Consider the following 14,602-nt stretch of genomic DNA (forward strand, 5'->3'; position numbering starts at 1 on the left):
TTTTTCATTGCTCAGTAGATTACCGAAATTTTTCGGATAAATAAGGCTGTCGTTCAAAGTAATTCAAAGTAATTATAATAAAATTGATTGGTAATTACAAAATTAATTCTTTTAAAAATCATGTTATTTAGCTCGTCTTGTTTTTTGATCGTTTGCTTTTCGATTTCCTTCGAGCATCTTGAATAGCATATCCAATTCTTATTTTATATATTTTTTTCCAAGAAGCTTTCAATGCACCAGTTGAATCAATTACGTCACATTGTCTCATAAGAAGAACTGCAATGAAGAAAAAATGTAAATAAACAGTGTGGGTAACAATTAGCAAAATAGTATTTTTTTAAATTACTTTTTATAGTTCTTAACTCTCGACGAGTCAGTTCTTCTCTTTTTTGTCTGTTGATAATTACTGTTGTCAGCGGTTCATTGATGCATTTTTTTGCCAATTCAGATTTTGTGTAAAAGCGTTTCAGTAGAAACCTTAAATATTTTGATGCGCCCCTTCTTCCTGCCATTTCCCACATAGTTCGGCTATAATTTTTATCGAGCCCAATGTAAACCTAGAACCACATTAAATTCCATATTGTTTGAAACTGATAAAAAAACGTGAAAATTCAATCAAGGGGACCACACAATGTCCAACACGAACCATTCAAATTTTTTTTCTTAGCGTATAAAAATCATTCCAATGTAGATATCGTCCTCATACTTTTTTCACGTTGAAGTCCTCGGTGTGAGCTTTCATTTTCTTTTCCATAAGTCTTAAAATCTTAATTAAAGGTTTCAGGAAGTTCCCTTAAGCGTAACGTCTTTTTTTTTAATCCCAGCGCGATACACGATTCCGAAGTTTAAGTGATTAGAAATCATTTTGGGAAGTCTCATTTTCGAGTACAAATGTTAACGAAAAAAATGAGATGTCGCAAAATTATTTCTGATCACTCTAACTTTGAAATCGCGTATCGCGCTGGGATTTTTCAAAGAATAAGACGTTACGCTTAAGGGAACTTCCTAAAACCTTTAATTAAGATTTTAGGACTTATGGAAAAGAAAATAAAAGCTCACACTGAGGACTTTAACGTGAAAAAAGTTTGAGAACGATATCTACATTACAATGATTTTTATACGCTAATAAAAAAAAATTTGAATGGTTCGTGTTGGACATTATGTGATCTTGATTAAAGCTCTTATTTTTACCATATTAGTTCCGACAGGCTCTCCTAATCGTTTCAATTCTGCAGATAGATCAGTATCGTCTGGACCATCAGAATCAACCTCATCATCATCGGCGAAAACGATTTCTTCACGAGTTTCTGAAAAATTAATTAACCATCACTACAGGCGATACAGAATTAAGAGCTTGTTGTAAATTGAAAAGATTTCAGCTTTTATTATACTCTACCTTCTACGTTTACATTTTTTTTCTTTTTCTTTTCTTTTTCTGTCAATTCACTTCGCAAAGAGTCAACTTGACTTTGCATCACTTCGAACGCCTCCTTCACTTCATTTCTCAAATTTTCAGGCAGTTTACTTAACATTTCTTCAATGTTGACTGTTGGTTCCATATCGATGACGAGTGATGATTTCGAACTTGACCGCGAGCGGGATGTGGATGGTGATCGATGGTGAGATGGCGACCGATGCTGAGATCGCGATCGATAGCGAGACGGCGATCGATGGTGAGATCGTGATCGATGTGACGATCGATGACGTGATCGCGATCGATGAGACGATCGATGACGAGATGGTGATCGATGTCGAGATTGTGATCGATGTCGAGATGGTGATCGGTGACGAGATTGTGATCGATGTCGAGATGGTGATCGATGGCGAGATGACGATCGATGACGAGATAGTGATTTTTTTCTATCTGGTGGCCTTAATGGGTATGCCTCTTTGGATGGCATTGACGTATTTGGCAATAAAGAAGGTGTCGATGATGGGTTTTCTGAATAGTTTGGTGAATATGGCAACGATAGCGAGGTAGACGGCGATCTCGATTTCGAACGGCCATAACATAAGCGCGTTGATTTGTTCATAGGTACACGCGAATCATCGAAAGTTGAGAGTGGTTTTTCAAAATATCTTGTTTGCTCGACTTCGTCGTCATCTGAATATAAAACACGGGGTCTTTTCCGCGTGAAATTTGACATGGATTGTGATGTAGATGTTTTGAATACATCCTGAGATTCAGAATACTCATGTATGGTAATACTTGGGATCAAGGCTCTTGGCGAAACATACCCTGGATCAGAAGGCACATCATCTTTATCAGGTATCAAATCCTGAATGACTTTGATATAATATTTGTTCGCTTCTTCCAATGTCTTTGCTGTGGACAACTTTCTACCATTGGCGATACTTTTTTTTTTTACATTCTGAAATAAATTTCATCGTTTTATATTGAACTTGACTTTGAAATCGTGCATGAAAACCAAACTAAATGTTATCAATGTAGACGCCGTACCTTTTTTCTCTTGTTTACTTCTCTGGCTAACTCTTCATCGGATGACGTTTCAATTTCCCCGTGATTGACTTCGTTATCAGTCGATGGACTTGCAGAAGTAGTTTCCAATCGAGTTTCCATTCTTAATCGACCACCTCTTTGTTTTTCCCTTTCTTCTAACTTACGTTTTATGTCATCCGGGCTTTCTATAAAAGTGAATTTCAGTAGTACCATGACATATTATTTTTAAATAATCCTTATTTTTATATAAATCATTAAATTTCACATAGTTTATGCATTATTATTCAAACGCATTGGAGTTTATCATTTCAAACGAACTTGATTCAAATCATTTTGAGTCAAATCGGAGCCATTCATTCATAGTTCTGTCAGTAAATTTTATTATCTACAATTAAAAAGATTTTAAAATGATTTAGAAATATAAATCTGGTCAAATGATTTGAAAACAGAAAAAGAGGTAAAATTCTTAGAGGATTATAAATGCTACGGTTATGGATAATTTTTTTATCTCAATACAGAGTTTGCTTTGAAAAAAATCAATTGGATTAAAACTCACCCCCGAGTATTAATATCCTTGCATTATAATAAGCATAATGCTCTCCGCCAGAGTGTACTCGCTTACAACCTTTATCACAGTCCCATCGAGCCCAATAAAGGTGAGTTGAGTCATAATCTTCTGCAGTTTTCGGTTTGATATGAAATTCATCATTTTTCCCATACTTAATGTGTTCTATCTTCTTGTCATAATATTTCCTATCATATGAATGAAAACGAATACGTGCGCACTTAATATTACTTACACAATTAGCAGTTGTAATACTCATTTTTGAAATCTTTGAGCATCCATATAAAAGTATAGTATTTATCACAAACTAGCTTTTAATCTTTGGTAGTTTCATTTTAGTTTGTTTACTGTCGATATAGCGACATACCAGTATTTTTTTGTCAGCTGCATTCATTGCAAACAAAATGAAATTAAGCTGTCACATAAAAAATAGTTCCAAAACCAGGTTTTTTTCAATTTGTAATTATAAAATTATTATTGGATATCCTCAGTGAATTAATAGCATAATGTTTATTTGTTCATTTTTTTCAGATATATTGAGTGTAGCTTGTATGAAAGAAATTGGTTAATAAAGAAGAATAATTACTATAATGGGGTTATTGCAATAAGACAAAATAAGAGTGTTCCTTATATTTGTTAAAAATGAAACCTTGTAAAAAATTTAAAAGCGAATACAACAAACATTTTCAAACGGGAAATCCAAGAGATATAAGTTATCAAGCCGAAAGACGTTACCTTCTTTCACTTAAACAAGAAAGTCAAGTAAAATTATATCAAATCTCATTTTCAGAGAGTTACATGTTTATAGAATTATTATTTCATGATATTCTTACATCATTAGGATCAAGATTTTCATGAGGGCGCAAGACAAGAGCAACTCTGTTTAAAAATACCAGAAGATGTATCAACCAAAACATCTATCAATGTTGATGCGACAATGCCTGTCCAGTCCAATGCAGAAGAAGAAAGTTCAAAAACAGTACAATGGGATAATGAAGAGGGACATAATTTAAACATTGAGTTATTGGGCGGCATTGAAATGGCAGACTTAACTCAAGCAAACAACAAAGAATGTGCATCCACAATAGAGATCAGTACAGTAAGTTTATTTTAAATTAAGAAGAAACATATTATTAATGATATTGACTAGCCAACGTATTTATTTGTTTGTTTGTGAATAATTTTCATGTCTTTTCTTTTTTATTTTAACAGAATAGATGTAAGGATTTACAAGCAATTTAATTTTTAATAAAAAACGTAGGTTAATAATAGTTATTTCTTAATTCATAAACTGTGATGTTATCCAAATGATTGGTGGAGAAAATATCTCCATTGGCTTGTGACTATAAGACCCAAAAGATTTTTTTCAAATAGATGTCTCTGTATTATTGATGCTCAACGGAGCATTGTTTTACTTTTGCTGATAGTATTACACTCCAACTTCAAGCATTGTTCTCACACTTATTAAATTCAATATCATTATGATTGATTGGTTTATAAAAACTTGTTCAAGTGTCTCCTGTGCGACTTAAATAATCTAGGATATTATCCATCAAATATTTAATATGAGGTGAACTTACCCTCAACAGGCAAAAAACTAATCACGTACGCACACGTCTATAATAAAGGCCAGCACAATCATTTAGGTCTTCTTGTCAAGCTTCTGCATCTTTCCAAGTATTAATTATCCAATCAGCGACTACTAGATTACTTTTTTCTAAGATCAAAAGACCGTGTATACCACTCAATGGATTTAAGCATCAAAATGTTAGTTCAGCTTATTTTTCCTGAAACACGGTAATGAGGATTTGAAAGCTGCAATAAAAAATATATCTTTATCAGCCAATACAGCTAATAGGTTAGACCGATCAACAGTGTACCTGAGTAAATACCACAATGTTTTGTAAATTTCTGGATTGATGTAGCTACTTTTCTTGTTATCTCCATCGATGTTGCTCTCCACTATCTCACGTAAATAAACACATATTCGAGGTTAAAGTCGTTTGCTTATTTGCACCGTTACGGCGTATACATATGTACATAATTTTTTAATTTCAAAAATTATAGTAGATTTTCTTACAAGGGGGGAAAATGGAACCTTCGTGCATGAGTTCCATTTTACCCCCGTGTAAGAAATAGTGTTTTCTCTATCCCTCGGGAGAAAGCACGCGTTTTCACGGCTTGTCTACGGTGGAAGAAGTTGCACTTTTACCCACTCCGCGAGTGGCGCCACTTGTTTCACCGCAAGTGAAAACATTTTCGCCTGAAGTTTGAGGCGCAGCACGAAACTGTAATCCTATATGTTGTGAAGCGATAAGAAGCTGGCGACAGCATCAAAAATACATGAACAAACATTTTTTAATAATAACTGTTTATTAATTTTCTTAAAATTATTTTTCACATTTCTTACAAGAATAAAAATTATTTGTAATGTTACCATTGAATGTACAATTTTCATATCTTACATAAGAATTTTTTAGCCAATTAGTAGTATCTGTATCAATTTGTTCGTTTTCTTTTCCAGAGTGTGTTGGATCAACTCTCAATTTTTTTGCAGGCGGTCGAGCTGAATTATTTGCAAAGATATGAAAATTGTACATTCAATGGTAACATTACAAATAATTTTTATTCTTGTAAGAAATGTGAAAAATAATTTTAAGAAAATTAATAAACAGTTATTATTAAAAAATGTTTGTTCATGTATTTTTGATGCTGTCGCCAGCTTCTTATCGCTTCACAACATATAGGATTACAGTTTCGTGCTGCGCCTCAAACTTCAGGCGAAAATGTTTTCACTCGCGGTGAAACAAGTGGCGCCACTCGCGGAGTGGGTAAAAGTGCAACTTCTTCCACCGTAGACAAGCCGTGAAAACGCGTGCTTTCGCCCGAGGGATAGAGAAAAGCTCTTTTTGCTAATTCTTGTATGATCTTTAATTTCACTGACTTTCGTGTGTTGAACATATTATACGTCATTACATACTCAATTTAATAGTTTAACATTCATAAAATATATCTTTAGGTTATTGCAATGCAATATGTATGTGTACGTACAGAAATGAAAAAAATACAAATGTTCGTCGTTCAATAAACAATTGCTTTGGAATTCATTTAAATGGCTAAAATATGAAAAAATAATGCCTCTATTATAGAAATAATATTATGGGTTCTAAATTTACAGGCTGATATTAATCAATAATACAAAATAAAGAATAAGCTCATTTTTGTATAATACTTTGCTATGTTTTAAATAGTTGAAGGTCCGGATCGAATAACGACTTCGTTTGTTAGCCCCTGAGCGTATGCAATCGGAGTTGAGCGCGGAGTGAACTTTTCTGATTAAAAAACATTAACAAGTCTTACACTTGTATAAAACTGTCAGCGAGAAAGTTGTTTATTATGATTTAAAGTACATGGTTCGTAAGTTTCAATTAATTTCTTACTGTATTTTCGGAAATATGAGAACATAATGTGCATCGGCCGAGCTGCCATTTTAATTTACACCGACTAGCGCGACTGTGTATGTCGACGCGCTATGGCTAGACGTACGCTCAGGGCCTAACACACGAAGTCGTTATTCGATCCGGACCTTCATATAATTCAAAGCATAATACGAATTATTTATAAAGTAAACGGTATTTAACATGGAGCCATTTTTTTTAATTTTAGTAATTCAAGCAAATAGTAAGTTTTTCATAGAACTTACTTATAGGTTTTAATTTTTTAAGTTTGGCTCCGTATCTAATAAGCACATACTATTATTTTTAATATTAATTATAACATTATTTTTAATATTATTAATAATCAATTCATATTTTTTTAGGTTCGACTATTAGACAACGGAAAATTCTATGAACCATGTAATATTATGGCATCAATAGTTCAAGAAATAATTAGTGCTCAATCCACAGATAAATCGAGCTCCTGCGACAGCCTTATTTATCCGAAAAATTTCGGTAATCTACTGAGCAATGAAAAACTTATAGAAAGAGTTGTAGTACCTACGGATACATCAGTTGGTGAAATACTATTGATGGTCCTTAATCATGCAGTACATAATAAGACATCTGTTTTAGAACTGACAAGTATATTACGATTAGTTAATAACATATTTAAGCATCCAATCATGTTTGAAACTAAATATATGCTAGACAAATTATTTAATCCTCAGAATAACGCTGAATTTCACGCCATGTGCCCGAACTGTAAAATATATATCGGCAAATTGACAGACTTAGAATTGTCTGTCCCGTGCGAAAGTTGCGGAGAAAAGATAGATTTATCGACACCTTCATGCGACAGCTTTTTCGTAACTATAAATCCATCCGATGCTATCGAAGATTTATTGAACCATCATATAGATTATTACAATTACGTCGTACGTGAAAGAGTCCATGAAAGAGGTCATATAAAAGACATATATGATGGAAAATGTTACAGAAACTTTGTTCAAAGATTGCCTGCATCCGAAAAGTATAACTACTTAACCGCAGTTTTCAACACGGATGGGGCAAATAAATTTGAAAGCTCTCAAAAATCTATTTGGCCCATTTACTTAAAAATAAATGAAATCCCTCCACAATCAAGATTAAATAACTTGATTGTTTGCGGGATGTACTTTGGCAAGGAAAAGCCTGAAATGACGAGTTATTTAGATCCATTTGTTGCTGCTATCAATAAATATTCAATTGACGGAATCGAATGTATGATAAAAGGCCATAAACATATTTTTAAATTATATTGTATATGTTCTTGTGTAGACGCAGTGGCTCGAGCACCAATGCAAGGGCTTAAACAATTTAATGGTCATTGTGGATGTAATTGGTGTCTGCATCCAGGTGTACATGACTCTGGCAGTATGAGATACCCTGTGATTATACCTGCTCCAGAAAAAAGAACTAAAGAAGATATGATTCGACATTTGGAGGCTATGGTAAACGAAGATGAAGAAAATGAACACGGAGTTTTATATGGATCTAAGTTGTTGAATTTAATAAACTTCGATATTGTTGACGGATTTGTACCTGATCCAATGCACTGCTGTGGTGGAGTAGCTGAACAAATCACGAACCTACTGATAAGCACGTTGACCGACAAGCAATTGTGCCAAATAAATTTAGTGATTGAAAAAATTAAAGTTCCTGCAAAATTAGGTAGATTGGCAAGGTCACTTGATGATAGAGATCATTTTAAGATACGCGAGTGGGATAACTTTGTGTTACACTTTAGCATTCCAGTATTTACATTAGTTTTGAGTGAAGAAAAATTAGAATACTGGGGTATGCTTGTTGAAGTCAATCATATTCTAAATCAAGACGATATCATGATTACTGACATTAGAAAAGCATTCAGCTTAGTTTTGAAATTCTGTTTACTAACTCAAAAATGGTTTCTATTAAAAGCTATGACATTTAATCTCCACCAACTTTTTCACCTTGTAACTAGTGCAGTCGATTGGGGTCCTTTGTGGGCGCACTCAGCGTACGCTTTCGAAGCAGCCAATCGTGATCTTCTTCAAGCGATTCATTCAGCAAACGGTGTTAATCAACAAATTGTCCGATACATAAACCTTCGTCGATACACACGTATTTTATATAACCACATATATAAAGACTGCTCCGAAATCGTAAAAAATTTTTGTGACGATGTAAACAACACTTCATTACTAAATGGTTTCAAAATATCTATTATAACATATTTAGGCGAAGGCAACAATGTTCCAGATAATATTTGTATTCAATTGGAATTGAATTCCGATAGTGCTTTGAAATATTCCCGAATAGTTAAAAGCAACTGTTTGTTTACTTCAAACGAAATTCAAAACGAACGTTCAGCAAACCATTATGCACAGTTAGAGAATAATACGTTTATTGAGATTGTCTCGTTTTTGGTTGATCCAACTTCAAAGAAAGAAATAACTTTGTATAAAACGATACAAGTAATTCCTCTCACTATATGCCCTTTTGTACATAAAATAGAATTAATTTCGACAGAAGTTAAAGCAACAAAAACAGAAAAGATTAAAAAAATATGCGTTTTTGTAGAAACTAAAAAGGGACAATACATCAGCCCTGTACCAAATATGTTAAATTTTTAAATCTTAGAATTCTTTTTTGTAAATAATGAACAAAATAGCAACTTTACGTTAAGAAAAACTTGTAAATCTTTTATAATTTATGTTATATGTACATACATACCTACTAAAATTGCTGTGATTATGGTGATAACATGTATATATTAAAAAATTGAAAAGCACACATTGTAATAATAATGTGTAAATTTTTTCAAAATAAAAATACTATATTTGCTTTTGAAAATAGTTAAAATCATTTTTAATATATTATCGCTCTCATTAGAAATGTTTCAGCAAACAAGCATTAAAACTGTCAGGATTGTATTCTGAAATAAGTATCGCGTTTTATATTAAAATTCCAAGAAATATATCATGTATATATTTCTATAGGCATATTTTTCGATAATCCTATATAGGATTTCGTGTGGGATTTCTCGGCGTTAAGTAGTTTTTTTGGAATCCTATGTGGGATCCTGTGTCGGATTCCATTAGTAAACTTATATTTTTAGAATCCCATGTGGGATCCCGTGTGGGATTGCATTAGCAAACAGTTTTTTGGAATCCCATATGGGATTCCACCTGGGAAATCCTATCAAATCCCCGCATGGGATCTTATATGGGATCCCATGTAAGATCCCTGATGGGATCCCATATGAGATCCAGTACGGGATTCCATGCGGGATTTCACGACCGGGCAAGAGTCTGTGCTTTATATATTACAAAATCTCTCGAATCATCAACTGAAGCGCAGTCAATAAATTTACGTCCAAGAACTACAGTTTCATTGTTACCATTTTTACAGATATGCTCGATCACAAAAACACTACCATCTTTAAAGTAACAGCAGTTATCAGGTTTTGTGATTGAAATGTTAAAATTTGAAAACATAATATTTGCATGAGAGGTGTTATATCCTATGGGAAGATTTGCAGAATTGACTGGACGATGAAGAGAATATTGAAAATATCTTAGTCTGTTTGATTTTTTAGATAATAGTTATTTATGCACCTTGGACTCTATTCTAAGAAAGGGGAAGGGGGCGGAGAATCCTCGGCCGCTGCGCGGCCTCGGACTCTCCACTGCCCCCCTCCACTTCTCAGCGTCCCTCAACGTAATACAACGTGCTACAGTCCAAACTGCATTAACATTTTTTTAATTTTGGCGCCCGTAAGCCGATTTTTAACCCTAACCCGGTTATAATTAGAATTGATGTAATTATGGTAAACATTTTTGTCGACACTCTCATTTTCTTCAGCACTCTCCGAGTCACTTGCTGAATCAACATTTTCCTTGTTTGCATTAAACATTTTCGTTAAATCCATTTTAAATCAATTTTCACTACGACTGACGTAACTCTTCAATACTTCACTATCCCCTTTGAACCTCCTCCACCCCTCTCTTTAACATTTTCTAAGGCATGCATTATACTTTTTTCATAGTACAGAAAACTGCCACGTAGAGGGCTCTACTCGTCATGCGACATAACAGCTGCTGTAATGTTGAGGGGCCAGGCTCCTGGACTATAATGGCTATTATAGTCCAGGACGCTAGACTATCATGAGTCATTATAGTCCAGGAGCCTCCTCCGCTATACTAGACTACTTTCTACGCTGAGCATGCTCTACACGTAAAAAGCTGCTTACGGGCGCCTAAACTGAAAAAATATTTTATTCAGCAATTTAGCCTATGTTCGCTCATTTATTCTGTTGATTATTTGTGCTAAAATACTTTTTCCATTTCTAATCATTTTTCTCAACAACCCAAGATAATTTTCAAATTCTACTGCACTAAACTCATCTAAATTTCCAAAACGAAGAACATCATCAGAAATGTGTTCTAAATTGTGCACATTATATATTAGATTTATTTCTCCATGCAATTCTTTCATTTCATTGATATAAAAAAGATACAAGTCTTTTGAAAATTCATTATATACTATACATTTATCTGGGTCGCTTGAAATTCTAGTAGCAAGATGAAAAGAATTGAAATGAAGCATTCCTCTTTCATTTATATATTTGGAAAAAATCACTGGACCTGTATATAAATATAACATTCTCAGTTCTGTAAATTTAAAGTGTTTCAAGTCGTCAAATAGGTCAATTGTCTAAGCAGGATCTTGATTTACGGAAACCAAATTGCGAAAGTGGAAGCTTGACATTATGTTTAAGCCACCACGATAAGCGGGTGAGAATCATTTTCTCAAAAAGTTTTAAAGGGGCCGAGGCGAGAGAAATTGGTCTGAACTTGTTATTAACCGATTTGGGGATAAAAAAGATTAAGTTTTCCTTCCACGCTTGAGGAAAGGTGCCCGAAAAATAAATTTCATTGAAGGAATTTAACAACTCTTCAATTACGTTGTCAGGTATATTGGATAGTATACGATAATCTATCTTATCGAGGCCTGGGGCAGAGTTTAGCCTATGTAAGCGTGATTTTATTGCAGATTTGATCTCTAGAAGAGAAAATGGTTTATTAAAATGAACATTTGTTGAATCATCATCAGTAAAAAATTAAGGAAAGTCGTTAGGAGTACAAGAACTTGGACAGATTGAATATATCATGGCTTCTTGAGCTTGAATATTTTTGATATTGGTATGAGCTTGGTTTGTTCCTAAAGAGCGGTGTCGGAATTTTTTAATAGTTTAAAATATGGTTGCGTTTGGGGTTGATGGGTTTATTGTTTCACAGAATTTTAAGAAGGTCGAGGCTTTTGCCTGTTTGAAAACCTGTTTAGCGTGTCTTTCTGCAGTTATAAGTTCGTTAATTAATCTCGGGTCATGACGAAAGTTCTTTAATGCGTCTTTTTTTAATTTATTGGCTTCATCACACTCACTTAGCAAATAGATTCGATATAGAGACTCACGCGAATAAAAGAAGTCGAATTATGACGAATAGTTTAATGTACGAGATGAATTAGATAAATAGACTTTTGCGATCGGAATTAAATTTAAGCTGTATATGTATATAGTAGCGATTTTGAAAATGTAAATAGTAGCTGGTAACTCTATGCGGATACGCGTATGTAAATTAAGCCGACAGCGATGTTTAGACTGTAACGACAGTACAAGATAAACAAGCTTAGTGTAATAAATTTGAATAAGATGACAACACATTGGAGATGACCTCGCATATTCCGAATTATTTCACATATCGTCCTTTCCTATCTACTCATACGAAATTATATTTACATATTTGTATTTCTCTCGAGTCCATGGTTGGATTTGATAAAGTACAATTATAAATGTCAAATTCAGCGGCGAAAGTGCTTTTGCCGACTATAAAGCTGCGACAGAGTTTCCGAAAGTTTTCAAGGAATTAATTGCTGAAAAAGGGTATCATGCATCACAAGTATTTAACTGTGATGAAACTGGCCTTTTCTGGAAAAAGATGCCTAATCGCACATTTTTAACAAAAGATGAAAACAAAGCGGCAGGTTTTAAGATTTCGAAAGATCGTTACACGCTGATGTTGTGCAGTAATGCATCTGGTACTTATAAGTGCAAACCACTGTTGGTTTATAAATCTGAAAATCCACGTGCTCTTAAGGGGAAACGAAAAGATCATTTACCGGTATTCTGGCAATTCAATAAAAAAGCATGGGTTACTGGTAAAATTATGGAAGACTGGATATCAAAATCGTTTATGCCCGAAGTGCAAAGTTTTCTCAAAACAGAAAATCTTGATTTTAAAGTTCTTTTATTGATGGACAATGCACCTTCGCATCCAAAAAATTTATCAGATGCTCATCCCAACTTAGAAGTTTTGTTTCTTCCGCCCAACACAACGTCTTTGTTGCAACCAATGGATCAAACCGTAATATCGACCTTTAAGGCTTACTACTTACGCCGTGTGTTAAAAAACATGATCGCTGATATCAATAGAATTCCAGCAGGACAAGTCGACCCTACTGGAGTAGTGCGAGGGTTATTGGAAGACATTCTCTATTTTACAGTCGATACTTATCGTGCAGTCGTCTTGGGAAGAAGTCTCATCTTACACACTGAATGCAAGTTGGAGAAAATTGTGTCCCGAAATTGTTCAAGACAAACAGTCCGAATTAAACGCACAGCAAATTGCACAGCAGGTCGTAGAGGTTGCAAAAGGGATCGAAGCAGACGGTTTTAAAGACATGGAAGCAGCTGAAGTTGTGAACTTGATAAATGAGAACATTGATCTTACACCTAGTGCCCTTGTTGAGATCTTGGATCCGGGACATGTACCGGACGATGAGGACGATCTTGGATCACAAGAAGAACCACCACATCTTTCGTACAAAACAGTGGCAAATGCGATGTCATTAATTCAAGAGGCTTTCGAATTGTTAATTCTCAATGACCCGATAATGTCACGCAGTATTAAATTTAGACACGATTGCGAAGAAGCTATGCGCCCATATACAGAATTACAGTCAGATTTACTGCGACGAGCAAAACAAAGTCGTGTAACTGATTTTTTCAATAAAAAAAACTGATTTTTTTGTGAAAATTGCGTATTTTTGTAAGGACGTGGAACGCAACCCCCGATTTCCCATAAGACTAATGCTTTTTTATACGCGGTTTTTTTATACGCGGAATTTTCAGCAACGAATTAACCGCGTATAACGAGGGACGCCTGTACTCTCCTGTTTTCTATGTAAAGGTCACCTTGCCAAACACTGCCCAACATATATTTCTCTTGGCGCCACGGCCGGCATCCAACGAACAAGAAGGGTCATATATCTAGTTCTACACAATCCAGTCAAGAAGAAGATCAAAATAAATTACAATATCATGAGGATAATTCTCAATTCGTGACTCCTACTAAGAAACGAGCGAGCAAAGCATTAAAAAAAGAATGTTCTCAAGATAAAATCGATGCTCAGCTTGCCCCAGGAAAGAATTTTTTCTTAGTCAACTCCAATAACTATACACTCGAGTTCGAAAAATTAGCTACTTTTCTTAGAGATGCTTATGGTAGCAAAGATATACCAATTGCACACCAATATACCTCTGAAACCAAGGACCTCATAAAGATGCTCACCGACGCTCACCCTTTAATCGAAGATAGCAGTCTAAAGACCCGCATTACTAAAATAATCAAAAGGCTTGAATTAATTGACGGAACAGATGAGCTCAGTTCAATAGATGATCAAGAGATGTCCGACAATTCTGACTCTTTCTCTTTATCAAAATGAATACTACAACAACTAAACCTCTGAGAATTTTGTATTGGAATACTAGAAGTTTCCTGAAACGTAAAGAAGACATTGAAAGAACTCTTCAACAAGAACCTTAAATATTTCGACGTAGATTTTCGTTGTTTATTTCAACCACATGAATTGGCAAATAAATGTATTTTCGAGATAAAAACAACGGTAGTAGTTAATGACAAAGAAAGACAAGAAATGTCCCGTCGAGAATTACGCATTATCAATGGTTATAAAAATATTGTTATTCTACTAAAGTTAACTATGTTAATTGTTGCTTCCAATTAATATTATTCTTCTTACAGTTCTCTTAATGAA

The 14,602-nt window shown here is 34.3% G+C and overlaps 1 protein-coding gene across 1 annotated transcript; it reads right to left on the reverse strand.

Annotated features, from left to right (window-relative positions):
- Positions 1–1,158: 1,158 nt before the first annotated feature.
- Positions 1,159–2,581, reverse strand: LOC131663372 (uncharacterized protein C2orf16-like). The gene is made up of 3 exons (XM_058933746.1): positions 2,462–2,581; positions 1,397–2,372; positions 1,159–1,307 (listed from the first exon to the last, which is right to left on the reverse strand). Exons 1-3 carry the CDS (start codon positions 2,579–2,581, stop codon positions 1,159–1,161), a joined length of 1,245 nt encoding a protein of 414 aa, XP_058789729.1.
- Between the last annotated feature and the right edge of the window lie 12,021 nt (positions 2,582–14,602).

The sequence above is a fragment of the Phymastichus coffea genome, unplaced genomic scaffold (genome assembly GCF_024137745.1).
Source record: "Phymastichus coffea isolate CEN01 unplaced genomic scaffold, Cenicafe_Pcof_1.1 PCOF00033, whole genome shotgun sequence".
Classification (NCBI taxonomy): domain Eukaryota; kingdom Metazoa; phylum Arthropoda; class Insecta; order Hymenoptera; family Eulophidae; genus Phymastichus; species Phymastichus coffea.

Bases quoted from the DNA above. Each gene is read 5' to 3' on its own strand.
- LOC131663372 (XM_058933746.1), bottom strand. From the start codon at position 2,581: ATGGAAACTCGATTGGAAACTACTTCTGCAAGTCCATCGACTGATAAC. The intron at 2,373-2,461 runs GTACGGCGTCTA...AATTTATTTCAG, and splicing joins AAGTAAACAAGAGAAAAAAG to AATGTAAAAAAAAAAAGTAT. The intron at 1,308-1,396 runs GTAGAGTATAAT...TTAATTTTTCAG, and splicing joins AAAAAATGTAAACGTAGAAG to AAACTCGTGAAGAAATCGTT.